This window comes from Musa acuminata, chromosome BXJ2-6 (assembly GCF_036884655.1).
Source record: "Musa acuminata AAA Group cultivar baxijiao chromosome BXJ2-6, Cavendish_Baxijiao_AAA, whole genome shotgun sequence".
In the NCBI taxonomy this organism is placed as follows: Eukaryota; Viridiplantae; Streptophyta; class Magnoliopsida; order Zingiberales; family Musaceae; genus Musa; species Musa acuminata.
This window is the reverse complement of record NC_088343.1, coordinates 44,576,402-44,595,756: the sequence shown is the minus strand read 5'-3', so window position 1 is coordinate 44,595,756 and position 19,355 is coordinate 44,576,402. Positions and strand designations below refer to the sequence as shown.

General features: G+C 39.7%; 3 protein-coding genes across 3 annotated transcripts; 1 reads left to right on the top strand and 2 right to left on the bottom strand.

The window, feature by feature from the left end:
- Positions 1-8,859: 8,859 nt before the first annotated feature.
- On the top strand, positions 8,860-10,591 carry LOC135615918 (amino acid transporter AVT1I-like). The gene is made up of 3 exons (XM_065115002.1): positions 8,860-9,058; positions 9,205-9,809; positions 9,892-10,591. Exons 1-3 carry the CDS (start codon positions 8,881-8,883, stop codon positions 10,414-10,416), a joined length of 1,308 nt encoding a protein of 435 aa, XP_064971074.1. The 5' UTR covers positions 8,860-8,880; the 3' UTR covers positions 10,417-10,591.
- Positions 10,454-12,188, bottom strand: LOC103990048 (pentatricopeptide repeat-containing protein At2g36730-like). The gene has a single exon (XM_009409077.3). The coding sequence runs from the start codon at positions 12,137-12,139 to the stop codon at positions 10,658-10,660; it is 1,482 nt and encodes a 493-aa protein (XP_009407352.2). The 5' UTR covers positions 12,140-12,188; the 3' UTR covers positions 10,454-10,657.
- Positions 12,189-12,516: 328 nt separating this feature from the next.
- On the bottom strand, positions 12,517-18,246 carry LOC135615919 (uncharacterized). Its single transcript, XM_065115003.1, has 10 exons — positions 17,908-18,246; positions 17,549-17,640; positions 17,062-17,169; positions 16,841-16,923; positions 16,221-16,354; positions 15,467-15,516; positions 15,286-15,378; positions 13,952-14,043; positions 13,030-13,136; positions 12,517-12,786 (listed from the first exon to the last, which is right to left on the bottom strand). The coding sequence occupies exons 1-10, from the start codon at positions 18,169-18,171 to the stop codon at positions 12,745-12,747; spliced, it is 1,065 nt and encodes a 354-aa protein (XP_064971075.1). The 5' UTR covers positions 18,172-18,246; the 3' UTR covers positions 12,517-12,744.
- Between the last annotated feature and the right edge of the window lie 1,109 nt (positions 18,247-19,355).

Below are 19,355 nucleotides of genomic sequence, written 5' to 3'. Positions count from 1 at the left end.
AATCCAAACATACCAATCGATTCACGCCTTCTCATTCCGATGTAATTGGACATGATCAAGCTTCATCAAGTCTGATTGGTCTGTTCCCAATTTCCAGTGACTATAAAACCATCCAATCCTATAATTTCTTTCCCCATCGACAATAGCAATCCTCTTTAGTTCGTCTTGACTTATAATATCAATAAAGAACAAAAAGGACCAAACACAGACTCATGAGTATTACTTCAATGGATAAGTTTGATATGTAACATAAATCTTCATATCTTAAGCTGTTAATTACAATATCATGATTGAAATCAAAACCCAAATATTGGTGGAGAAAAAGAATTAGGCGATGGTGAAATTAAGATGTAACAACGCATTACCAGGTGGAGTTTTCACAAGTCTCATAGCACCAGCCCTGATAACATGGCATGGCAATCATTGAAGGACTTGACCGAGTAAATAACATGGCATGGCAATCATAAGAGGGCTTGACCAAGTGGCTACGTACTCGTACCACACCATGCCTCCTCGAAAGGTCGTAAATGATTAAGCTTCTGAAACAATGGGGAGTGGTCCTCGTTCCTCCGCTCCTGCAATTTCCTATATATCGATCTGGGCTGGATTTATTAGTGCAAGTTCTCATGGATGACCCCTCGGCAAAGGACTACCTCCCCCTCCTGCAAGTTTAGCTGCAGGAGAAAAGCTTCCACTACTGATACAGACCATGTGACGCTAGTAACTTCTCCTGCCCTATACTTTGGACTCAGTACAAAGCTCCGTGGGGTTCTACAGTGGCAGTCCCACTGAGCTTTCTGCTGCCATGTTATGATTTGCCTGTCTTCTTCTTCCCTGCTCTCGACCGCGTTCAAACCGCCCATGATGTGTCAACGCGATTTGGCCGCTGCGGAGGGCAATGAATCACTCCTAGTAGGCGTGTTACTGCCCGAGTTCATATACGGAGAGGGGTGTGTTGTTGTTCATTATGGGTGGGCCATCAACTCACTCGATTGCAGCTGCAGTACTCTCTGAGCATGCAATTTTATCTCTGCAACTCTGCATGCACCTGGTTGTCTCCCCCCCCCCCCCCCACCCCCCCCTCTTCCCTGTCCTTGATGGATGAACACACAGTTCTCTTTTCTCACGAGACCGTCACCTACAGGGTTTCTTGCTCATGGAATCAAATCCTACCAATGTCATTATACTAAAACAGGATCCTACCATGTAAGTAATGCGTGCATGCATTCGTAGTAGACGAAGAAAATGTCCTTTCCGTTCTTAGGGTTTCTGCCACGTCTATGGAAAGCTCTCCATCCCTTGCAGCAATCCCAAAATGAGTCGGAGACCATACGTTTCATGTAACCAAGGATGAGCCAAATGGAGCTAGCTATCTAAGAGTCTCTTTCGGTGGCGAAGAATACGAGACATCTCCTGCATGCTGCCGCCATGACATATATAAGCACTTGAGCTTTGCTTGGAGCCATACGAGGCATGTGGGAAGATCCTCAAAACTGGTGGTGATTGATTGCTTTGAACAAAACATCAGTGATTAACGCAAATGTTTTTTGTAGATATCATGAGCCATCCGATCCACCATCGGATGATGCATCAGAGCTTTTGAGATTAAGATGGTATCCTTTTACCAGTCTTCCATAAAAAGGAACAACAAAGAAAAGTTAAATTACCTTTGTAAAATGATATCAACGTACAAATCATATTTCCCATCAACATAACTTTACCTGACAAGACGAAGCTTTTAGCGACGTACATATCTTAAAGATAAATCAACATAGAGTCGAACGATACTTACAGCATAAAGATGCACATCCATCATATTTCCTAGCGATATAACTTTACCTGACACCGAATGTTTTGCTGCCGTCTCAACCGCTGATTAAGCTTTTACCAACATACATATCTCGAGGATAATAATAATAATAATAATAATAAGAGTAAGAAGAGATGGGTTGATAAGACGAGATCGTTAGAGACAAAAGTGACAGAGAGAAAAATAACCCCGACAAGAAAGGATTCGTCAACAAGGGAAAAAAAAGGCATCAGCTTCGAACAACTCGTGGACCTCCTCCTTGAAACACGGGGCACAAGCAACAGCAGGTACCTATATTTCCGGGTTCACCAATTACCACCGTATAATCTAATTCGACAGCGATCTGAATCGCTGGTTCGATTGGGTTACTTATTGCTACATGGTATGTTCTTATAAATTGTTATAATGTCGTATCGATCATATTTTTCTGACTCAAATACCTACCTATTATACGATTAGCATATCAGCAAGATGATAGAACAATTCCTGTGTTTCTTGCATCTTCACCTGCAGCCAGTGAACGATTTCTTTCCTTTCTTGCATCTCTCACTCGGTTCTTTCCTGAAGCTAATGAATGATAAATGGCGAGATGACCACTTTCCCGGTGTCAAAAAAAAAACATGGTAAAAATCTAATCTTCGGATTACATGCACCCGTATACGAGCAGAGACAAATCTAGAACTCTTCACTCGGTATAATGGTGATGTTTCTGACCAACTCAAAAAGGCAGATCCAATCATCCTTGCGTCAAATTAGAAAGCGAGATGGATATAGTAAAACTACATGAGGGAGAAAGAAGCTGAGTCGATCGATAATAAATGTAACAATAAAGTCATAAACCGTAATAATGGGAAAAAACAAAAGAGCATCGATGGAATGCGGGGGATGGTGATGATGGAGGGAGGTGGCCCCTTTTGGAAGCGCCATCATTACAGATCTTCTTTTGTCTTTGGGCCGACCGAACCATCATCATGCGGGGTGACATCTCAATGAGTTGGATTGGATTGGATTGAATTGAATTGAATTGAATTGAATTCCCACAATCGGATCACGTGATGCCACCCTTACTCCCCCACCTCCGCGTCCTCAACGTTGCTTTCTCCCCCGCCGGTCGCTCTCCTCGCTCACTTGCCCGTGTCGTCGTGGCACTGCGCATGGGCGCGGGGGTGTTTGCCTTCCCTCTTCTTGCTCACTATAAATAGTCCCTTCACACACGCAACACACCCCACGCAAACAAGGCCTTCCTTTCCAGTTAACCTGTAGGTACTCGTCGCGACTCTTATATTTCTCCGTCTCTTTCAAGTCCAGCCACCTGAAAGGTGACCACTTGAGAAAAAGGAAGCTGTCTATGCGATTCTCATCTTGTTAGCTAATACTCATGCTTTCTAAAACCGAGGGATCGATCGATGTTCGTACTTGCTTTCTTTCATTAGGTTAGTGCGTTGGTCGACCAGGATAGCTTTCTCGGTTTCCTTTTCTGCGTTCCATGGTGGGGAAGCAGAGGAGATTTTTCTTCCGGAGAGAAGTGGTTTATGTCTAGACACGTAGGGTCGTATCTATTCTTAGAGAATGAGAGTGCCTCGATCGAATCCTTTTTGTTGTTGTTGTTGTTGTTGATTAGATCGCTCTGATCGTACTTGTCATTGCTGAAACTTAAGTCTCTTCGTTGCCCTCAACTTGTGGTACAATAGGTAGGTAGATACGTTAAATTTCCTCTGATAAAGAATGCTCTCTCTCTCTCTCTCTCTCGAATGCAAATTTGCTTTCGAAGGGTTCAGTTTCCGATGTGCTGGCTTGATGGGTTTCGCGTCGAGCTTCGTCTTCCTCTTTTACATGCTGACATCTTCTTCTTTTCGGCACAAAAAAAAAAAAACAAAAGCGCAACGAATTGAACACTTCTCTCGAATCCCGCAGATCTACAAGTGATGGAGAGGCTCAACACCAAGCTGTTCTGGGAGAACTGTTACATAATGAAAGAGAACGAGAGGCTAAGGAAGAAGGCGCAGCTCCTGAACCAGGAGAACCAGGCACTCTTGTCCGAGCTGAAACAGAAGCTGGCCAAATCCAACGCCAACTCCAAGATCAATAACATCACAGACCTCAACGCGTGCCCGACTCCAAAAAAGACCCCCAACGCCAGCAAGCCTCGCACCACGTACTGAAGGCAGGCAGACAGGCAGGCATTTTGGACGTTCCCGACGAATCATCTATGTAGCTGAATCAGTTCAGCCAACAGGCTGTTATGTATATTTTTCCTATCTAGCTTTCTAATGAATAAGAAATCTAGCTTATATATATATATATATATATATATATATATATATATATATATATATATATATATATATTTATATCATGCAATCTGAACCCATTGTGTAAGTGACTATGAAATCCCAATGCTTGTTGATCTTCCATCCCGCGCATGCATAATTGCAGTGCTTATAAGTCAAGCAGCAAGCAGCCAAATCGATCTGCGCCGGGGCTTAACACAGTCGTACGTTGCAGCCACGGCGTTGAATGAAAACCATGCACATATAGCACTCGGAGAAGCAAAAACAAGGGTTGGGGGTGTGGGGGCCCGACCAGTACAACCATGTCATCATTAGCGTTAAAACCACGAGGGCTCGTCCAGAGTACTAGTAATAATGCGACTTTGTGTGATTGGATTGGACACCACGGTGCCACACCAACTGTTTGCCCATACAATACATGTAGGATCTCTTCTACTTCATTCATTCTATTAACTTCTCGATGCAATAAAAGAAGAACATATATTAATTTAATCTGTTCAAGATTGATGTATACCAAAACATATATTAATTTAATCTAAAAATTTTAATTTTTTTAGATCTAATATATGTAATTTGACTCCTTTTTTTTAATTTTTAATCATGTGAAATTATCCTCTTAACATATTTTATCTCATATACATAAATATTTTTAAACTTTTATCGACCGACCAAATGACAACTTTGGGCAGCTATGAGGGAGGGCGGACGGCTAACGATAGCTTGGGTTGCCGAAGGGGTCACGAGAGGAGAGGCAGTCAGTCGTCTCGGAGTTGATCTCGTCGATCTATTAATCAATGTATAAACAATTGGGGTGTTGATGTGACATTGGGACCCCTTAGAATTGATCGCATGAGACATTTTATGTGACCCCTTCGGGCTATTCGTCGATTCTCACCGAGGGAGTTGTCAACCCGATGGAAAATTGTACGGATTCATTGGCTTATTATGAGCTCCATGATCGATGAAAAAGGATATAAAATTTTACGGCATAGCACTTCCATAAAGTCTCAATTTTTATCCCAAAGGTGATAATACATTTGGAAGCTTTTTAATCGATTCATCTTAAATCTCTTAGCTATCATCTTCTTTAATAATTCACCCTATCAAATCAACAACTTTTTCGTTTCAAATCTAATCAAATTTTGAGGTATTCTAGTCGCTTATAGTGCTAACAGTTAGATCAATTTTTAATTATCTAAAATGATATTTGATCCAGGTGAATTTCTCTTCTAGACGTTCGAATCTCGAGACACTTTCGACGAGATCCCTCCGATATTTAAATAAATAGATAAATCAGATAAATAAAATAAAATTTTAACTTTTATATATTAAGATATATCTATGGGGCTCCTTTTACAATGAGTGTTTAATGTCATTACCTCTGAATAGTACATCATTCGTGCAAATGTTGAGTATTGATTTCGATCATAACTGTCACTAGTTTACGTTGAACTTAGGATTACATAGTGGAGGGTGGTTAGCTGGCTAGAGAATATGGAACTATAAGAAGCTAATGTGCCCATCACGTGTGATTTGTTTGTTGTTAACGTGTCATCCCACAAGGCCCAATATTTGTTCTTGTGATACTGAAGTATCGGTATAATAGACCCGACCTATCGATCACTCAACACCACGTTATTTGTCACATAATGTCGATGTGCCAACCGTATGGTCTATGAATATTTGTCACGTGAGTTGAGTTATTGAACACATGACATTGATGTATCGACTACATGTGAGGGCAAGTTTTAGTTAAATATGACCAGCATATAGATCATATAGTCTTATTGACATATTAACCAAAAATAAATAAAACCACGTACATGTCAGCCTAGCCACTTTTCCTACCACAATCTCAAATTAATAGAATTACACGTTCGTGTCTTTCATTTGTTTGCGGGAAGAAAGTATACTTTTAAAAGAAAGAAATCGAAGTGGGAGAAAAGAGAGCGAAAATAAGAAAAGAGGGAAGAAGATAGATAGGGTTATGCATTGTTACTTCGCTCTGTTACATTTAGGAGATCGACAATTGATTAATCCTCACATCTAGACTAAGCTAAAAGATAAATGAACTAAAATGCCTCTAAGTCCATATCTAAGTAAGACTCTGATTTTTTAGCCAAGTGCTAGGGGATACTATTCATAGTTAAAATAGGAATTTTAAGTACTTTTTGTCCTTATGGTCAAAGAAAATTTTGATACATCTCTAGAATCTTACTTTCATTTAATTTAATACTCGACAGCCTAATATAGATATACTAATAGGTTGTTTATTTAACAAATTAGACTCGTATTATAAGAGTTCTATGGTCCTCTAATCAATGAATTTTGTGGTGATCATTTTCCTTAATATTTATGATTGTGAACATTTTTTTGTTCTTTATTTAAAGGATTAAATTAGATAAATAATTATATTTGTATGTATGTATATATTGATAAGCCATCAAAGTCTTTTGACACTCTTGAAAGTTATTTTGAACTAAACTTTTGGTAAGTGAATCTCAGTATACTATTAGATCAATATTTAAGGTATAATAAACAAATCAATATCGAAGTTATAAATATAGTATTTATATCACTCCTCATTCAAGTAAAATTTGATTATCAAACATACGAGAAGGCCCAATCAAAGTCGAATTTAGTGTTTGTTCCGTATAGAGGAGGTATCAAGATTTGAGGATTCAATTGACAATCTTAAAAAACTGTATCGGGGGTATATTGAACAAAGCTTATCCGATATTTAAGTCAGTAATAAATTAATATGATTCCAAAATGTAATAAAAGAATATGAGATTGTCTTATCTAGGACTCACATGAATGAGCCTTTATAGTGTAGTAAGGTGACCATTATCGAGCGATGATATTGTCCGCCAAATCATTGATGTTGCAATTATGAGTTAACAGCTCATTCAGACAGACATTACGATCACCAGTTATTGTCGCAACCGAATGGACTGTAATATAATATAGAATCGGCATCCTTGTTGACAACATGTTTTCATGCTTGTGCAATTGGGAATCAATTAGATATATTAGCATATGAATGTGACGTGTTATCAGAGTATACACGTCATACTGCTTGAGTAGATCTTCTCTCTTCTCATCTTATCCCAATCCTTTTGTTTGTTTAATGTTTTCCTCTCGATTTCTTCTCCCTTCCCAGATACCTTTCAGAGAAGAGAAAGAAGGCTGTCCGGATGAAATCTTATCAATTTGTTATTAGAATAAATTTTTATATGGATTTGGTACCGAAGCTTGAGGTAGTATTATAGTTGATGAAATTTATGCTTAATTATTTAAATTTTATCTGTTTTTTAGATTCTTGTGAAACAAATAAAATTCAATATAGCTCAAACTCGGTACATCAAAAACATATCCAGTTTGGATTATACCAATCAAATTCCAGCATAATATAAGATCAAGCTATGAGCCCTCACAGAGTTTCCAAATTTCAATTAAGATCATACCAAGTGCAGTGGTATGGTGATCGAGAGAGAGAGAGAGAGAGAGAGAGGGAGGGCATTCACCTACGACCATATATTTTCACTTACACAAATCTATCAATCTATTATCCTAAAAAGACTATTTTGTGGACATACACAAATCGATCCATCATTAATTTATTAACCTAAAATGACGGGTCAATCATAGAGAGAGGGAGGCAATTCTCCTACAACCATCTGTTTGGGAGGCAATTCTCCTACAACCATCTGTTTTGTTCACCTCCACAAATCTATCAATCATCAATACATCAACCCAAAGAGACCGGTCGATCAATAACGTTCACACTTTATTCTAAGAGTTGACAAATATTTTATGATTTCTAGAGCTAATGTGGACAAGAAATCCTAGTATGAAAGCACTTCTGGATCGACAGAATTCAATACTTGAGTACACATTACACCATGGCTGAATTGCACCGTAGAAGGTCAGTTTAATGATAGTATCCCTTTCTACCACAACCTCGTCAAAGTAGCCGGCGGACCTGTAAATCAAGCATCCGTCAAAGTAGGCTTCGACGCCATTTCCTTCAAATTGATTGATGGCGATCTCGACAGCCACCGTGAACATGCATGCGATAAGGCGATCTCTTTCTCACGCTATGAGAGACACAAAGGTTGAACGGTTCAATTCATCGGCTAAAGCAAGACGAGAGAGGCTCGTCGATGCCGTCATTGCGCGTGGGGCGCTTCTTCTCTCGCAGATACGTCTACGCGACTGTGGACAGAGACATTGAGAAGACGGCCGGGTGGTATCCAACTGTAGAACGACAAAGCTACGTGAGGGTGGGGTGTATCCAAGAGGGTTATCACCACGGCTTCTGATAGGATTAGAACGCGCACCGACCTCTTTATACACATGGAAATGTGCACGCGTTGTGCTTTACTCACATGATGGAATTTGAGAAAATTATGGATGACTCTCCATAATTTCCTCGTGGATTTTTAGTGCTGTTATTATATATATATATATATATATATATATATATATATATATATATATATATATATATATATATATATATATATATATAATCTATTCGTAGTCTGATCATGGTCTGCATTTTGGCATTTTGTTTGGGAAAGAGACTAACTACCAAATTGTTCACGTTTTTCGTTTGCTGATCTTCGTAGCAGAGTCAATATTTGTGTTCTGAATTAACATAGTATTTTTTTTTTACCTTTGGGGGAAAAAAAATGATTTGCACGTGTGTTACGCGGTTTTGGAGTCCTATATATCGAGTAGAGTGTGTCTAAGGAAGGTAAACTCTTACTACCGATGACAGACCCCAACGAACAATTCGTAGTGGTCATTAAAGAAGATGATGCTGCCGACCTTAGGAAATCCCTCCTCCAAACTCACAGTGACGACGGATTTCTTTCGTCTAGAACAAGTAACACCAAACATGGCACTTCCTTCGCCAGGACTTGTCTCAATCTCAGCAATGCCATCTCAGGTACTCTCTCTCTCTCTCTGTTCTCGGGTCTGTGCTCTCCCTCCTTTGTCTCGCTTGTTATTAGTGCAAGTTCTAGTCCTAGCTTTAATCTTCTGCTAAGAATATAAGAAATTGGGGCCATTAATCCGTTGCTGTTTCATGTGCAGGAATTGGCGTGCTATCGTTGCCCTATGCACTCTCTCTCGGAGGGTGGCTAAGCTTAGCGATTTTTGTCCTTGTTTCGAGTATTTGTTACTACACAGGCCTTCTCATTCAACGATGTCTGGATGCTGATCCGTGCATCAAAACCTATCCCGATATCGGAGAGTATGCTTTCGGGCGCAAAGGCAAGCTTGTCATCTCTATCTTCATGTATCTTGAGCTCTACCTCGTCGCAGTTGGGTTCCTGATAATGGAAGGTGACAACCTAGACAAGTTGTTTCCCGGCGTTTGTTTGAAGTTCGCGTCGGTAAGCGTGCAGGGGAAGCAACTCTTCATCTTGTTGTCTGCACTGGTGATTCTTCCTACCACATGGCCACGGAACTTGGGCATTCTCGCCTATGTCTCCGCAGGAGGAGTGTTGGCATCGGCAGTTCTGCTCGGTTCCTTGCTCTGGGCAGGCATCGCTGACACCGGGTTTCACGAGAAGGGCAGAATTCTGGACTTGAATGGATTACCCACTGCTATGGGCTTGTTCTTCATGTGCTTCACTTGCCACGCAGTATTTCCTACCATAAGTTCTTCGATGAGAGACAGCACTCGGTTTCCCAAGGTAAGTGCGGGAACTTTCAATTCTTTTCTTGCCTGCGCACTGGTTATCGTCGTGTTGAACCTTTCTTCTTGGCTCATCACAGGTGGTATCAATCTCGTTCGTCCTATGTACTATAAACTATGCTTTGATGGCAATTCTGGGATACCTAATGTATGGTGAGAAGCTGGAGTCCCAGGTGACACTCAATCTTCCTGCCGGGGAGCCCTACACGAGGATCGCAATCTATACGACACTGATAAATCCTATTACCAAGTTTGCGTTGGCAATGTCTCCAATCTCTGGGGCAATCGAACAACAGCTGGCACTTTGCCGAGGGAGAATGCCGGGGAAGATGCCTAGTCTCCTGATCCGAACTCTCTTACTCTGCGGCACGGTGGTCATAGCACTCGCCATTCCTTTCTTCGCGTACCTCATGGCTTTCGTTGGCTCCTTTCTGAGCGTGGTGGTCTCGGTGTTGTTCCCATGCTTATGCTACCTCAAGATTCATGGGGTCTCTCAAGTCCGGCGACTCGAGCTGGTAAATATTCTGGGAATCGTGGTTGTGGGATCTCTTGTTGCAGTAATTGGTACGTATTCGTCTCTGCGTGATATCATCTGCAACCGGTGAAGAACACTTGCGTTTTTGGAGGAAGAAGATGCGTTAGTAAAATGTAAAGCAAAGAAAGCTATAGCTTTGCTAATCCTTAACGATTGTATGTCTTGCACAGGATCTGTCTGTATCTGTGACGATGCCCCATGATCACTCATCTACAATGATATGTTGATGTCATTTTGCTGAACAATATAGCAGAACGCTCACTAAACTTTTGTTACAAACCAGTTGTTGTCGTCGAGCATACATGGGAGCTTCAATAGAATCCATAGAGATAAGAGTAGGGCATTTTCATGTTCAACTTCAGTCCATCTAATATCTGGCAGATATCCTCGAAATTGATGCAAGATTCATCCCCTGAAATGAACCTACAGATCCGTCCACCCACTTCGATGCAGCTCGCCCCGGGCACCTTCTTCAAACCTTCTTCTCTCATCACCCTTCTCACCTTAGCTGCTTCCTCCCATGATCCCTCTTCCGTGTACAAGTTGGAAGCCATTACATAATTTCCACTTCGTTTGGGCTCCAACTCTAGTAATATCCTCTTCACATCCTTCCCGATACCTGTCACATCTTTAGCAACATGCAACTGACAAGCGCTAAGTAACGTCCTCCAGACAACTGCATCGGGTTCTAATGGCATACTTCGTATGAAGTGGTAAGCTTCATGCAGACATCCCTTGCGGCCGAGCACATCAACCATGGCACTATAGTGTGCCATCGTTGGATCAATCCGATGTTCTTCCACCATCTCATGGAAGAATCTGTAGCCTTCGTTGACCAGGCCGGCATGGCTGCAAGCACAGAGCACAGCGAGATATGTCACATAATTTGGTTTGACCGAAGCATTCCCCATCTGATCGAAGAGCTCGATAGCTTCGCTAGCGTAACCATGCTGCGCGAGTCCCAGAATCATAGCGCTCCAAGTCCATACATTCTTCAGCGCCATTCTCTCAAAGACACGGCTGGCATATCTTACAGCTCCACATTTTGCATACATGTTTACTAGGGCGGTTCCGAGCTGAACATTGAGCACCAATTTGCTTCCGATGAGTTGTCCATGAAGCCATCTTCCAAAGCTCAGGCACCCAAGCTCAGCTGCTGCAGAGAGCAAGATTGCATACGTGGTCTGATCCGGCTCAAATCCACAACTCCTCATCTGACCAAAGATGTCGATCGATTCCTCCGGCAGCGCGTTGTCAGCGCAGACAGACAGGACGGTATTCCATGAGACCACCGTTCTAAGAGACATTCCATCAAACAGCCTCCGCACCTCATCCATCCGCCTGCAGGAGCCATACAGGTTCATCAGAGCGTTCTGCACGTAAACGACGGGATGCACGCCATTCTTTAGCGTATCTGCGTGGACTTGTCTTCCAAGAAGGAGACACATGATCTTGGCGCAGGCTTTGAGCACGAAGGGGAAGGTGAACTCGTTGGGTCTCAGCCCACGGCGTCGCATGTGGAGAAATACAAGTGTGGCTTCCCTCGGGAAGTCGCTCTGGCTGTACCCGCGGATGACATGGTTCCAGGAGGAGAGCATGGTGTCAGCGGCAGAGAGGAGAAGCGTGCTGGCATAGGACAGGTCCCCGCGCGGAGAGAGGGCGCAGAAGCGAAGCATCTCGCTGTTGAGGAACTTGTCGCCGGCGAAGCCGGAGGAATGGAGGCGGGCGTGGATTTGGCGGAGCTCGTCCATGGAACCGCACGATTGGAGAAGCGAAAGGCATCGCTGCTTCATAGAAAGGAAGTTGGGTAAGAGCGACCGGATCGTCGCCGAGCATATCTTTTGTACTCCACTTTACATCAAAATAAGCAGAGAATAGGACAAGACATTATTAGACTTGACACTCGCTCGAACAACTTGACAGCCATTAGCGTTCTACTCCGTCCATCATTAGTTGATGGCCATTAGGTTCACCCAGCGGCCTGAGCTCTCAATGTCAACGCACTTATGTGGCAACCAGTCGAAGACAATTTTATGGATACGCTTCTTCAGCTCAAAACAAGACAAACTTTATTGATACAATTCGATAATTTTAGTTCAAACTAAACCACCATGCGGTTTTTTTATTTTGTTAATTGTAAAATCATAAAAGAACAATTTCTATGACAGCCTTCTGCTCAACCATATAACTTTTCTCAATTTCCACACCTTCTAAAACCACCAGCATGAATAAGATATTAAGCAGGATGTCAAGTGTTCAGCAAAGGCACACGCATAAGTAGTGATCACCAAATACCTTTGCTTCCACTTGCTATACAAGAGCAGGCCAAGAAGGAAATAAAATAAATAGGACCAGATGAACAAAGTAGCTACACACTCCCAGTACTCCAGAGACAGCTTCAAGATGCTTGTAGAAGCTCCCTGATATCGTATCCTTGAACCTGTATGCAGCAGAAAAAACGGGGCTAAAAGGTAACTAGGAATGTGCTACCCCTTTACACAAACTCGGTTTACTAGGAATGTGATACGTTAACGCATGCAAGCATGGTTTTATACATTCATATTTTAATCATTTGGAGGACGTCAAAAGAGATCATACATAACACATGAAGATATGGTTTGCTATTTGCTAAAATAATTACAACGGAGATTGAGAAGATCTAGAAAGGAACGATCAAGTGTACCTGAAGAAAGGTGAGCAATAAAATCACCCCCGAGTTCCAGAGTGCATGTATGGTGATTGGTGTTAGAAGATTATGAGTTTGAGCATATGAAAATCCTAAAGCAGTCCCTGTTCAAATTCAATGAAACAAGAGTAAAAAACTCACATTTTCAAATAAAGAATTTGAATAAAACTAATTAGTGCACACATGACTGATGTGATATATTATGTAGCTAGAATTACACATATTTTTTATAAAGATAATATAGAATCCTAAAACTAAAAAAGCTCAAAAAAGCTTGTAAAAGCTACTCCTCTTCTTCTGGTTTTTGTAAGTTGTTGGGAACCCTCATGAAAGCAGATTGTATAATTAACCACAGTCATGCTTACATACTAGTAAATTGTCAACTGGAAAGCTTGGGAAACATTCACCACATTATTGTTTTTTGTGTAAGAAAAAACAGATATATTTACCATATTATTCATGTTCTCCAGTAGTATGCATAGAATCCACATGCATTAAAATTTATATAATTTTTCTATTGCATTTGTTAAGAGTGCTGCAATATTTAGCTAGTTGAAAATTGACCCTGGCTTACAAAAGCATAGTTGAATAAAATTGTAATCAGATATGCAGACTTAAACAAAAACATTTATTAAAACTTTTAATAAACCCCCAAGACACTTTCTAACTGTTAGAGGAAACATCAAAGTTGAAGCTACACTCTGCTGCCTTATTGACTGAGGTAGACCACAGCTTACTGATCAAAAAGCTATTCCATAAAATGGTAATCAGAAAAGCGATGTAATCATGAACGTACATAGAACTTTTGATCAGCCACAAGGCAGTCTCTGACTGTTAAACATTAAAGTTAAAGCCACACATTGTTGCCTAATGTAATGAGGTGGACCTCAGCCGACTGATTAAAGAAACAAAGTAGTACCTAGGACAAACAGCTGTGGAAATTCTCCAGGAGTGAGATGAGCAATTGCAAATATGGCTGCACTTATAATCACAGAAATTGGTGTTGGCAAGCTGCATAAACAATGGAAATTCAGGAACCATGAAGGCATAGATATGCTATTGCACACAAAGAACACAGTAATTACTAAATGAAGTTAAGGTATAGGGTATCAGCTACCAAGATCCTACGGAAAAATTTATATAGCTCTGATTCTAAACATCTGTGAAGTCACATACATAGGTTGGAATATTAGTATGTGCCCTGCACAAGATTTAACTTCTATTCTAACTTGGATATAAATAAGATAATAATGGAAGTGGGAAGTTTACCTTTTCTAGAAGAAATCTCACAAGATGAAAAGAACTCAGTGCAGTGAAGCATGAGTTTATACTCTCGATACAATTAAACACAGTCTTTTCTTGTTTAAGGAATACCCATTTGGTTTTACTAAGCATACATGCGTGATTGGCCATGATATATTATATTTTCATATTACAACTAAAAATATATTTATATATCAAAACACAAAATGTATTATCTTTACAAAAGATAATTAAAGTAAAATATCTTTTTATCTCAAAACATGTTTTGACATACACAGGAAGGTCTAGAGTCAACTATGATAAACGACTGTAACATCTACTAAAAACTCTGATATATGAAAAGGCGATGATGGTGAGCCAACAGCCAAGTGATTTACAATCAGCAAGGCTCAAGATCTAGCAATGAATCAGTGGTTTGCAACCACCTAAAGGGCGGTAGATGATGGCTCGCGGGTGGTGGCATGCATAGTATGTCCGCTTCTGCTCTCCACCCCTCTACTCAAGCTTCCCTTTTCCTTCTTCAATTTCACCCTCTCTCACTTCTCTTTCTTCCCAGCACTTCTCTCCTTTTTTCCCTTCCCTTCTTTAAGCATCTTAGCCTAAATCTGACATGATTGCAACCACACATCGTGAGGGATAAGATTAGGTGTAATCAACATAGAATAGCCAAAATCACCGATCTTACCCAAAGTCACAATCCCAATATATTCAGTCAACTCTTGTTCGATTTGAACCTTGACTATCAATTTTTTGAAAATTCCATATTTCTCTAATTGGAGATGGCTGATCGCTAATAGCCAATTCAGATCTCAGTGCTACTTTAAAAATGTGCTAGACATTCTTTCTACACCAACAGCTAAAAGACTCCAATATGTTAGGAATAATTTGTCAAACAGAAATAAATAATTCACACTATAGAATGCCCCAAACAACAATTATAATTAGAATTGACAAATAAATAGAAATATACTGTTGGCACATGGAATGTACTATTTAGTTAGAGACACCATGAGAAATCCACGGAAGATGGTCTCCTCAAGAACTGGGGCTAAAACACCAGTAATGCCCAGTAGACAAGCAGTGCTACAACAAAAAGTAATTTCATAAAATTAGCCATGGATCTTGCCACTTCATTATCTTCTGTTTTCAGGATAGAGACAGAAAACAATACCTGATACCTGAAGAACCAATCAATGGCAACAATCGAATTAAAGCATCAGTCTGCACCAAATTATTCAATGAATTTAGAAACATCCACAGCATAATACAATATTAAGTTAGTTTTTTTATAGTCTAAAAGTTACAGATTAAACTACTAATAAACAACTTAAGGTAGTAAATATATAATCTGGGGTGATATGTGGCTTAAATGAACTTTGAGAAATTAGGAAATATGAAATCTTTTATCAGCATTATCTATGACAGCATTTGGTAATTATGCTATGCAGGAATATTGATCTCAAGATGGAAAATTGTATCGATTATTATATTAATAGGTGTAGAACTCTTCGTGCCATCAGGTTTTGCTAAATTCGAACCTCTTCCATCATGACTGGCCAAGATGGCAAGGTGAAAATGTCAGACATATATTCAAGATAACCTGATCCATGCATTTGACTCTTTTTCTACAAATGAAATGTACCCCTAAGATTACCAATATATTTCTTTGTTACTGACTGATTATTCTTTATCATAACAAAGAGCAAAAAAAAAAACCCATCAATTTTCCTTAATAGTTCAGCTAACTGACCAACCAGATCTGAGAGAGTTTGGTTTATAACAAAAGAACACATTCCAATCCAGAAAAACACAAGACAACCAGGAAGCATATTGAACAGTTGTAAGAACTTAAAGAAAATGATAATAGGTACTTGTACAGAAAAAATAAATTGTTTAACAACAAATGACCATAGGCAGGATCTAACCTCTCTTTGTGGATTTTCACCACTAAAGATGTTCAAAGCAAATCCTGTTAGTGCAATAGCAATTAATGCACCCAGGAGACCAACTCCTGCCCAAAGGAGCCAACCATCCCGTAGATCAAATGGTTCCTTCAAATCTAAGAGATTTCCACCATAGTCATTAGACAACATCATTTTACATATCCTTCTTCTGTATTGTCAAATAATCAAAGAGCAGTGCTACATCTTAAATCACAACTTAGGTCACGGCCATCTCTTGTGATGCATGTCCTATATGAGTCATGACTTAAGTTGGGGCTTAAATCACAACAAAAACATTTCTGCTAATAAAAAAGTCTTCCACAAACACAAAGACAAGAAAAAGGAAAGATAAGCAAAAAAGGTAAAAAATGATCAGAGAGAATGAAAAAGTTCTCTATCAACACATTGCAAATATTATTGTAGGTGGCATAAGTAGGAATATTTGTTTTTTTATTTTTCTTGAAAAAATTGTCTACATGCTTGCAATGCTAACATGATAACAATGGTTTAAAGATCCCATTAAATCCTTATAAAGGAGAAAATTTCTTTTTAGATGGCAAATAAATATGACAATAGGACAAAAAAGAAACACAAGAACTCACCATAGCGAAACACATCATCTGGAAGTGGCTGAAAGGTGTTGGTGATGCCATAGATCACTCCCAGCACAACTGCTGTTACAGAACTGCCCAAATAATACATGCAAATGAGATAAACCATTCCTAAAACTGGGAAAGAAACCAAAGAAAACTTAAAAAAATCATGTAGCCACAGAAAATAAAAAATCACATATGATAGATGGATCAAGGATATACAGTCATACAATTGGCCAGCAAAAAGTATTTCTGCTTTCTCATCTAAACTCAGTTCCCTGTCTTGGAAGCCTAGATACGGCAAAAGTGATGACTCCACCAACCCTGTAAGAACAAAACTGTCTGGAAAATTTTCAGTTTTATTCTGTTGTTAGATATGAACAAATAGAAGATGCTTTCAAGTTTCAAGTATGGTTGCAAAGTAGAAGAAAATTGCTATCAAATCCTTGAGAAGTGACATTGATTGCTTCTGTTTCCTCCCAATCGTATGCAATACAGATGACAACCTTTGAGTAACATGGTTAAAGAAAAGGTAAAGGTGACCAATTTTCTTGAAAAGGAAATCAAAACCTAACTCGTATGACAAGCTTGCCGTAAATAATTTGAGATCAAGCAACTTGTACTTGGAAGCAATGATGAACACCACCAGAGAAACCATGGGGAAAACGCAATTATCATATTTCTCGATAACCAAACTTGGGTACATTTGCAAAATACCTTACTCCACATGCCATCATAGTAAGTGAAACAGTTTGCCAACTCCATGGCACATCCCATCGCCGAAGGACAGACCATTCCACCTCTGAATCCTATATAATATTTAGAGTAGTATGACGATTGTTCTGCTTCAAATTTATGAACATAGATATTTCAACGTAAAAATTTAATCAGCACTTTTGGAAGTTGTGAAGGAGAAATTACAGAAAAGGGAACAAATTGTTTTCTAATTTGATGCCGCACCTTTTCAGATATTCTGGTCTTCAAATAACCTTTTGCTTTTTCTATACAGGAATCCTTAACCCTAGAAAAAGAGGAAAATGATCGTATCACCCTAGATATTAAAGAAGGGACAATACCTCGTCATCACCGGACGAGGCGGGTTTGAGCTTGTCATTGGCGTTATAAAAGCAGGCGGTGACGGAGTTGGTGATGGTATTGGAGAGACGCCTCCTCTTCTCGCCGCTCCGAAGCAACGGCAGCCATTTGGACTCGCGAAGGAGGGAGCCGCGAGTGGGAACGCCTACCGGTCTCCAGAGGAGCGGCCCAGGGCTTGTCGTAGCAACGTGCCTCAGGAACGCTGCCGAGGGTGGAGGTGGGCGGAGGAGGAGCGATGAAACCATAGAGAAAGGATAAGGGCGGAGGCGAGGTAGAGCAAAGAGAAAGGACGAGTAATTGGCTTGGCTCCACCAAACGTATACGAAGTCGGAAGGATCGATACGTATGATGTGTGGAACGGGAATGAATGGGTGACGTATTAATCTGTGTATTAGGAATTATTTTTTAAAAATATCTAATAATTTTAAAGGTCTTCGCCTTCGTTTACTTGGATATGGTGAAGATGATTTGGACATTGACTCGAGAGATATCGATCATAATTAAATCGATCTCTTCGCATATATCGAAGATAACTAAATCAATTTAACTTGATTTAAATTTGTGTATATAAGAAGTCTTCTACAATGATTATTGACTGAGTTTTGAATACTCCCTTCAGCGTAGAATTAAAGTCGAATGAAATTTTCGAAACGATATCTTCGATGCCTAAGTCGAAGCTATGAAAATTTTTAGTAAATAGTAACTCACCACAAATATTTTATATAATGATTTAATAGAAAAAATATTTTATAATATAAAAAAATATTCCCTTCAGTTTCTATTTTGAACACTACAAAAAACAAACATGAGAGGCAAAGCACTCATGGTGGTAGAGTTCAAAGAGCAACGACAAAGGGCTGCGATTATTCGTTGAGAAAGAGGGTCGATTGCAATCGGTGTAGATCACAGTGTTCGACTGAGTTTGATGATCGAAAAGACGACTACAAGATACATCTGGTGGTCAATTTTAGAGTTGGGGAGAACGTCCATGCAAATATAGTAGTCGATGAGATGACTAGTTATCGAGGGAAGGAAAAAACGTGAAAGATTGTCGAGAGGAGGAGCGGGAGTCTTGCTCACTTCTCTGATACCATGATAGAATATATGTTTTTTATAAAGTTTATCAAAAACTTGAGATGCACTGCTTTCAAATCATGCTAGAAAAAAAAAAGAATTAGTTTATCTTGGTTGTAACGATAATATTTGTAAGGGTAATTAGAGCTGAAAATTTTTTCTTAAGTTTTGTTTTGATCTGAGAGAGGATTTTGAGTATTGCAGGAACATGTGTGTTAAATAACACAATTCCTATTATCTTAAAGTCTATTTCTTTCCATATTTTTTTAATTAGAAATAAAGAGGTATTATAACCAAAAGCATTGCTTAAAGGATTTTAAGCTTACTTCAAATAGTATTCCTTTATTACATACAA